Source organism: Triturus cristatus, chromosome 10 (assembly GCF_964204655.1).
Source record: "Triturus cristatus chromosome 10, aTriCri1.1, whole genome shotgun sequence".
Taxonomy (NCBI): domain Eukaryota; kingdom Metazoa; phylum Chordata; class Amphibia; order Caudata; family Salamandridae; genus Triturus; species Triturus cristatus.
In genome coordinates, this window is record NC_140593.1 from 805003186 (window position 1) to 805013060 (window position 9875).

General features: G+C 41.4%; 1 protein-coding gene across 1 annotated transcript in view; it reads left to right on the plus strand.

Moving 5' to 3' along the window:
- Window positions 1–6945, plus strand: part of LOC146790038 (lysosomal dipeptide transporter MFSD1-like) — a 103172-nt gene extending 96227 nt beyond the window's left edge. The window contains exon 13 of the mRNA XM_085628368.1: window positions 4779–6945. Coding sequence (XP_085484494.1) covers window positions 4779–4904 — 126 coding nt within the window. The 3' untranslated portion in view covers window positions 4905–6945. The remainder of the gene's footprint in view (window positions 1–4778) is intronic.
- The last annotated feature ends 2930 nt before the right edge of the window (window positions 6946–9875 follow it).

The window sequence follows — 9875 nt, forward strand, 5'->3', positions numbered from 1 at the left end:
AGTGACCTTGCAGTTTGAGAGTGAAAACATACCTTAAGCAAAGAATCTCAATCTTTAACAGTGTTTCATTTGAGCTGATTAAAACCCATCCACTGAAAGACCACAGATAAGCAGGGTTTGATGGCACTTGGTTGTTTGGCTCGTCTTTCTTGAAAGAAAAAACTAACTGAGTGTTGTCAGTGTAGGAGATTATCTTGGCCCCAAAAGACTCGACCAGCTTTACCAAGGGTGTCATATAGATGTTGGGCTGAGGGTCGAGTCCTGGGGCACTCCCACCGAGACACTATTCTTTCTAGATGAAAAAGGTGGCTACCAAACCTCTTGGTATCTATCTTCAAGAAAGGATTTCAGCCAATTTAGAGCTGAGCCCCTGATGCTTATATCATGACAACAGACGTGCAGCTTGGAGTGCGGGACCATATCAAAAGTGGCAGAAAGGTCCAGCAAAACAAGAACTGCTTTACCACCAGCATCTAAAGTAGCACCCCGGACCTGTCAAACTTTCTCCAGATGGTCAGAAATGGTCATTTTTTTATATTTAATCATTGGACTGTAAATGACTATTGCATGTGAATTATCACTTTTGGAACTAAAATAAGTGTGTTGAGAGTCATTTTCCTGCCTGGAATTGGTCAAAGTAGAAGCTTCTGAGTAAGAGAAAAGTCTGTAAAAATGGCAATTTTGGTCACTGTGAGGCTTTAAAAAGTGGTTATTTATCATGAGGCGCAATCCAAATGACATTTTGAATCGTTTTTTGTACAGTCCAAAAAATCAATTTTCTGATGAAAAACGATGACCCTCCAGACCTGTCGAACTTTCTCCAGATAATCAGAAATGTTCTTTTTTTAATGTTTAATCTTTTGACTGTAAATGACTATTGCATGTGAATTATCACTTCTGGAACTAAAATAAGTGTGTTGAGAGTAAGTTTCCTGCCCGAAATTGGTCAAAATAGAAGCTTCTGAGTAGGAGGAAAAGCAGATTTCATTTTTCTGCTAACTCAACATCTCTCTTGCACGTATTCACATGCATTGTAAGTTGTAGAATGACTACTTTACTGTACTAGAAATAGAGACAAGAGCCTGAGAAGAAGACTTTGACGAAGGAACATGGGGAACAAGAGCACAAGAGCATCAACTGAAAGACCTATTGAGTAAATGTTACCAAGTGATGTGTACATGAGAATATGTTTAGTGTGCAATTTTTCCCCGATGTATCCATCTGTGCTTAAGAACCTTCACTGAATCAATGGACCCTTGATGATGAGTGCAAAGTGGGTGTTACCCAGTGGACTATATTTGTTATAATTTTATGATCACTGCGTCAGACTGCAGCAGAAACCTTTTTCCAGAGATGCTGTACGTCTTTTTCTAACCTTCTCAGTCCTTTAGAGGTTTAGACCGCAATGCCTATCTGATCCCTTCCTAAGTTTGGCTTAGGCTAACACTTTTCTCTTGACACATAGATGACTCTTGACCGAGGTTCTGAGATGCTGATCCCGTATACACCTTTTTTCCTTTGCTTGATTCGGATTTCCTTTCTGAAAGTCCCTGCTTTTTTAAACTCGCTAGAGAATTAGAACCATCCTCTTTGTTGGACCCTAACTGCTGTTATTGTACATTTTACTATGCTTAAACAACAACATTTGAGACTTTTCTCTGAACATCAATTGCATTTATTAATATTTTGTAATCACAGTGACAGAATTTCTTGTATAGCTCATTCTGGTACACCTAAACTTTTCTAAGATGTTGGGTATCCCAGTTAATATTCTGTATCTTTATAGCATGGTACTGCGAGTTATGTACTAGAACTTAATTTTAAATTTGCAATAAACCTTCTTAACCCAAGCTACAGATTCCTGGTCCTCATTGTGTAGCCAAATGGGCTGCACTGTTAATTGAATTGTTGATTAATGTTAATGCTAACTCCTATCACCTTTCAGTCGGAGAGATAGGTCCATTTGAGGACCAAAGGTAAACAAGTGGGCCCAGAAAACGCTGTATCAAATCTGGTAGCAGAGAATGGTTCTCACTGACGTGAGGAAGTTAGGGTGTCCTATCTTGAAATTGCCCAAGCCCAGTCCAAACCCCAAAACCCCATGGTTAGGTCGAAGAATTGATGGATTTGTACCGGTTCGGGAACTACTTGTAGCAAAGGAGGAGTGGGAGTATTAATAGGGTTGTACATTGCAATTACTTATGCTTAGATTGCCTTATCTTAAAATGGTTGTGTGGTGTTATGTGGAGCTGATTTAGGTTGATGTGTGAATGTGGCGCATGATGCAGAGAAGTTGAAGAAGTTATTGGGTCCGTCATGGCCTAAGATCCTGGGATAAGAGACATAAAGTGGAGTCGCAGAGTAGAAGACACTGGGTGTAGTTGTCTGCTATGTTGTGGTGCCTGTTGTCAGATGTCTCAACAGTATTATTGAGATAGGGACTTTACCTTTGTGTGAGAGTGACATGTGGTTGGTATAGTTGATCTCAGTGTGTCGGGAGTGACTGTATCAATCCGAGTGCGATCCCACTAGTCAAGGTTTGACTTGAAATGAATGTTAGAATAGGTCTGAAAATGTCATTCGTAATAGCTTCTTGTGTGTATGAATAATCTTGAAATTCTTTAGTGGAGAAGACAAAGTTAGCTGTTGAAATTTCTTGCATTGTTTTGTGTGAATTGCTTAGAGAACGCGCTTGAGAAATTGTAAAAGAGAATTAGCTTCTCCTGGTGCCATCACCTTTAAACTCTCCTCTTTTGAACCAATCTTGACAGAGGATTTGAGACTGGCCATTCTCAATCTCAAGCTCTCCTTCTGCCCCTTGTCCCACCTGTTCTTGCAAAGGGAGTGTATGCTATCAATCCAGTGTTCAACTCCCTACTTAATAAATCTCTTGCGTCTTGGATTGTCCCCTTTAACTAGAAATAGGCCAAGAGTTTGTCCCTTTTTTTAAAAACACAAAACAGACCCCAATATTCCAAGTAATTACAGACCCATCTCCCTGTTGCCAACATCATCTAAAATTGCGGAGATGTTTTTAAATCAACAGCTTCCCAAATACGGAACGTCCAACAGAATACTCTACCACAGCCAGTCATGGTTCAAGCCTACAATTTGCACCAGAACTGTGCTCCTGGAACTTGCCGAAGAGATCAAATGTACTTAAGATGGTGAAACACAGGCCTACATATGACAACTTAAACATTAACTTCAATGGTGCACATTTATTATGCATGTGCACATTTAAACACAAATGAATATACATTTCTAATGTATTAGGTTTATAATATGCAGTAAGCCCTTAAAATAATCAGCAATAAGAATGACTAAGAACTTCATTTAAATCACATATATGGAATATTAATTCACGTATTACATAAACTTTATATTGTTTCCCATAAAATCACATTCTATGTAGGAAAGGATAGTTTCCATTTAGCTTTTAAATTAATAAATGCTATTCTCGTGATATAGCACACATTAGGGAAATCACATTTCATGTTTATGGTGAGTGCATTATCGAGTAAATGAGGACCGTTTTATTATCACACTTGGTTATGGTTAAACACATTAATATGAGTAAAGTCTCTAATCCTACAGTAAAGGCACTCTTTAATAGTGTCAACTGCAACACTTACACAATAGTTTGTTTAAAAAAACATGATACATGTGGTAAGTGCACTTTCTTGCCATGTGTCTCTTAAATGTCTATTACATAACTTGTGACGTGTAAAGGGTGCACTCCGCTGCAGAAAATAATTTATGCATCACTTGAGGGTGTTTCGCTTTTGCCATCACCACTCCACCCCAGCGCCCTGCAATCATTCAACTGTATCAGGGGATGACCTACAATCAGTCCTTCACCGAGAATGGAGCCTTCTTCAAAAACCGAGATTGGAGCCGTGAGTGTCCCATTTTCACTTCTACCCTGAATGCTGAGCCCGACTCACTTTCTCTAGGCCTGCCCTGGCTACAAGACTGTCAAATGCTGAGACACACAAAAAACGTAACATTAAGTAAAATGCAAAATATTATTGTTAGCTGAAAAAACATCTTAATAAACAGAATGATTGACTTATTTTAAAACGAGGCAGCTTTTTGATAGGCTGGTTGGGCTGAAATTGGTTTCAAACTTCATGTTTGTCTAATATGTGACTGATTCGGAGTTAAGGGCCCACTAGCATTTCAAACACAGATCTTGTAATTTCCTAATAGGATAAACCTAAGTTTACTTAAAATGGTGACATTTGTTAAGAACAACTTTTTATAAAATAGTGAGTAGTAATGTAGTTAGTTGATTGGTTGGTCTGGTACAGCCAGTTCCACCTCTCGGATTGATCACCTGAATTCCTATTGAATTCCAAAGCATGAAGCTGGTCTGTGATTGCCATTCTAGCCTCCCAAGCAGGTCATGTCTGAAAAGAGATTTCAAAGCTTAAAGTGTAATCCCTGTGAGTTTGTGTGCAGATTCTAATTGAAGCAAACCAAGGCATTAAATGCAACATTTCTAACAAGGACTTCGCAATCTGGGCAAACTGTGCTAATTAAAATCCAATATAAGGACTCTTCTATTGAGAAAACGAATTTCCAGAGACTTTTAGTTTTGTAAGAAATGCCAAGGCCATGCTTGTAAAATAAAGTGGGCTGCAACACTGGGTGTGTCACTTTATATTGTCAAAAGTCAAAAACTGCAACATCACTTCTCCGTGAACAGGAGGTAATGCAAAGTGACGTCAGGACGTTTTTCAAGATTTTCACACACCCTTGTTTTGTCTTTGCAGGGCGGGGCCTTGAATGGTACTACAAAAAGGTCACAAGTGGCAGAACAGGAGGCCAGGGATTCAGTGGACACAGCCACACTGCTCTCCGGCGATGAGGATGCAGATGAGCGCAGATCCATAAATTGAGAGCACTGACCACATTTCCTGTGACGGAACAAGGAAGGACTTCTCTTAAGTGGGAACCAGGAAGACTGTGGTGATGAAATTTGGGCTGGACTTTCTGCCAAGAGGATCTATTGCAAGCCCACTTCAGCGAGATGCTGGTCTCTTTGGAAGCCATTTCAGTTATTTCCTGGCGAAATATTTCCAAATCTGCATCCTTTTTTGTGGACCACGAATGAGGTGCACTATTCACTTTATTGTATTAACGAATTAGGTGCACAAAAGTGCCATATCACTTTAAGATTGGTTAATCATTATTATTACATATTGGACCTGTGCAGTTCCTCACCAGAAATGAAAATGTAGCAGTGCTGCATAGAAAGCCACAGTGTAGAGCCTGTGGTGAAGCTGCACACAAAAAAATCTCCAACACATTTAAGTGCCAGCTGGCCCTGAACACTAAAACTTTACTTTCTAACAATTCTATAAATTTTGCATCTAAGGGAAGGAAATGTTTTAAAGCTTCTCCTAAAAGTCACTTGAATAAAGGGAATTGGGTTAATATTGCAGTATACTCAATAGAAAAGACACTATGGAACTTGGACTAGTAAATCACGTTTTTTAATCCTAATTGTGATTGACCTGCCTTCCTCATTTAGATTTGTGCAGGGTCACTGCCATTGATGCATACTTACTCATGGTTCGTGGGAGAAGAAGGAGAATAAACCACATCATGCAAAAGCTTGTGCACTGATCACTATGTTCAAATCATTTCCCTCTAAAAACCCAGATTGTGAGTGCCCTGTTGGGGAATGCTATATTTATCACACTGAATAAAATCAGATAACGTGGGTTTTCGTATTTATTGCATGTTACAAGTTAAGCCCTTCAAAATTGAGCATAATATGCAGATGTTCCTACTTTCCGCACGCAATCCTTATGTCCCATTATTTTCTAGGTTTTTTTATATATATATATAACAGCAGACTTGACCTGTCATTTTGTACCTGAGGAAATTTGCGAGGTGCAGCCTTTGTTGTTCCTGGTATTCAAAGGGTGAGGTAAACTCTGCACTGCTCATAATACTCATTCTTGTACAAATGGGGTTTTGTGTGAGTTGCTGACTTTTCCAGACAAATTGTCACTGAGGACCTAGTCTTTTCACTTGAGTATAGGGCGTTTATGTGCCACTCATAGAGTTAACAGGAGAGAGGGTCTGATCCTCCCTTTGGCTGAGGATTTTGACAATCTCAGTAGTGGGCCATACCAGTGCAGGAAATAAGGGGGATCCCAGCAGATCTCGGATCCAGTAGCTTTATTGAGCCGGGATCGAACATCTGAGCTGGTTTCTGTGAAATATGCTGAACTGTCCTAGTGTAATTTGACAACACCGGGACACATTCAGAGTGCCCGCGTTGTCCCCTTTCTATTCCAACAAGCAATATACACGCTGTAATGGGACTTTGCTATTTTCACTTCCAGTTGGGCACAAAACAAAGGCCTTATTTAAAGGATCATCAGCCCTCCTTTTGTTCGAATACCATCCTCGATGGGAACTATCTGGAGCTTAATACCTTTTGTGCCAATGCAAAGGATGGAATGAAAGGCAAACACTTTATTGCTTCAAATACTTGAGAGAAACTATGGGTTGGAGGCAGGTTTTTGACTTTGTTCAAAACATTTACTTAAGAGATCTATGCATACACGGTAACAATGATAGGTGCATCTTCCTGTATGAAGTGTTACCGAAATAACAAGTTAAAAAGCACTTACTAATTTATTTTATTTCTTGTAGTGGTGCTTATTCCATTGTAGGGTGTCAAAACTCTTTACATCTCACACACACACATATATTATACAGAGACCGTATATCATGCAAGTCTGTACTCCAATGTAGAGGAAATGTTACTTCAGACATGGAGGGCTCCAAGCAGTAGTAGTCGGGTATCATACTGGTAGGCAATATATGTGATATGTGCTAGGTTCAGAGAATTCTAAAGTCATGATTTAAAACATAACAGTTGTTGGGGTTGTCTGTACTAATAAAACTTTATTCATATTCAAAGCTGTTCTTTTTAGCATCCTTAGAATATTGAAAGTTTAAGACAAAAAAGGTTCTAAACCCATGCCTTGCACTTTGCGTGCAGCTCCTAGATGCTGGTGTATAGCTTACTCTGCTGTAGTAGAAGAAGTGCAATTAATACACTGCAACACAAGGATCTGTGTAAAGCAGTAACCAGTTTACCTAGCTGCAAAAAATAAAATCTGTTACACTATGTTCTTTGTAGCAAGCACATTAAACTTATATGCTACTTTATGGTTCAAAATTGTTACGAGGCAAAACACAGATCTCTTCAGCAAGTGCATTAACCATCAGAGTTTTCTTATCATTAATATCCCCTAACGGCTGCTGGGCATGCAAAGATTACCTGTAGAAAAGTAGCCTTTTTTGACATGGTCACCCCCACTTTTTGCCTGGTAACTGATGTGATTTCAACTGAAAGTGCACTGGGTTCCTGCTAACCATGTCCCCAGTGCCAGAGCTGTGTCCCAAAACAGTTCAATTGTTTCCCCAATTGGCAAAACCTTTAACACCCTACGTAAGTCCCTAGTAAATGGTACCCTTGGTACCTAGGAGCGGAGGTACTAAAGAGGGTCCCTAAGAGCAGTGCCACGAATTGTGCCACTCTAATGGACCCCTCACCTTATCACATGCAAGGCTGCCATTGCAAGCTGCGTGTCTTGGTGCAGATAAAAGTGAGAACACGACTTGTCACACATCCCTGTGTGCCATGGCTCCTAACACTGCATGTGATATTTGTAAGTCAACCCCACAGCAGGCCTGACAATCCTACCCCAGGGTGCTGAATATTACATGTGAGGGCATACCTGCATGAGCAGATATGCCTCTGTGCTGGTCAGTCCTATTACTGCCAGTGCAAGAGGGCAAGGAAGCAATTTTAAAACATGTGCTGGACACTGGTGAAAACGAGTTCCCTAGCTACATAATGGCTTCACGGAAAATAGGGATGTTCTATATCAAGCACCTCGTATTGATAAACCCACACTAATTTCAATGATCGATTTATCAATACATGCATCCAGAACCTACCAGCCTCTGGTGTGCTCCCTGATTGGTTTCTGCCAACCTGCCACCTGAGACACTGTTCTGACCTCCCAGGGGGAGAGCCTCTGCTCTCAGGAGGTCCAGAACAAAAGCTGGTCCGGGAAGAGGGTGTAACACCCCCTCCCACTGGATGACCTGCTGATTAGCCTTTATAGGCGTATCACGCTTCAAAGAGCTTCTGCCTTTAAAATGCGAGTCTGGCTCCCCCTAACAGGAGAGGAAGCTGTCCCCCTTGTCCAGAGCCCCCTTTGGCACCTGGGCAGGTGGGGAAATGAGCTAGCTAGGTTGTTGTGCCACCCCCAGGCTAGTACTACCCATAGGTTAGGCTAAACTGAGGTGGACACGATTTTTCAGATGTAGCTATCTTTGTGATGGCATACATAAGAATTCTGGGACAGGGTTATTCCCACTTCCCACTGGAAATTGTTATATCGGGGCATAGTGACCCCAAGGGTCAATAGCCCATTGGCTTCTACTCTACATGACCTTAACACCCCTAAATCCAGTAAGCAGGGGAGTCCCTGCAACCAGAGAAGCAGATCCTGATAACCTAAGAAGAGAAAAGACACCGAAGCGGAGAGAAGAAGCAGCTCACCTGGTACCAGCTCCGCCGGCCTGCCTGTATCCCTCATAGAGTGTGCCAAAGTTGACTCGTCGTGCAGCTGTTGACTCCAGAAACTCGGGAAGACTGCATGCCTTAGATAAAGAACCATGATGTCCATAGGACAGGTGAACTGTTCCATGCATTTTGCAGCAACTCCTCAAGATAGGACTCTGAGTCCTCCGGAACCGCCAAAAATGACAACTGAATCTACCCCTGCACCCATTGGTCCAAAACCGAGTCAAAGTGAGACAGTGGTGTCAACAAGTTCCCCCAACCCTCCCAAGTCCATAATTGTTTCACCCCTCTTGGACCCTCCAACATCACCTGAAGCCTCTGCACGCATGCCCCCTCTACCGCGACTGCTCCGGGAGGAAAAAAACAAACGCCTACGGACACCTCTGCACCCGTCCTCACTGAGCTGTGGAGAACAGGACCAAAGGTGTCCCCCTGTACCTGAGCATCGTGAGGCCTGTGCCCCCCTGTTGGTTCAGCGCGATTGGATTCCTAGCCAGAGCCTGCAGCCTCTGTTGGCAGAGACCAATCTCCATAGAATAACATTGTGCACCCAATGCTGTTTTGCACCCTGCATCTGACCTCCCTGGTGCCGCTGGTGGTGCTGCGTTATACCTTGCCCACCACTCACCTAAACTCCTGGAGATTGATCCCGTAAGTCGCTGTACTATACCTGCATGAAGAACTTGTTCTTCCTTTTATAGGATAACATTGCAGAACTCAAAAGTTGCACGGTGTCCACTTTTTGAACTGTAAAGAATTTAAATTTAAAAATGTACTTACCTGAATGATTTCTCTCAGATGCTTAAACATATATAAATATACTTACTATTTTTATAAATTGGTGTGGAACTACCCCTTGAATCGTGTGTCTCATTTATTGATCATTGTGTGCATATGCATATGTCTTGCACACTTTTCGGTTAAGTCCAAGGCTGCTTGACCACAATACCCCTAATAGAGCACCTTGGGATTGCTAGAGCAAGCCCCTGTCCACTCATATGGGAACCCCTGGATTCTTTACAATGTATATCAAATCATTGACATATAGCATAAATATCCAGCTTCCTACATTGGTAGTACAGTGGTAGGATACAAGACTTGATAACTACTGTACCCCTTGGTTAATAAGTGGTTCCATGAAGAAATCCAAAATTGTCAGTAGAAAAAATTGCTGTAGGGCCTTGGTTAAGTACCTTTGCATAACTGTTTAGAATGTAAAAAGTGGTAAAGTAAGGTAGGCATTTTGAAA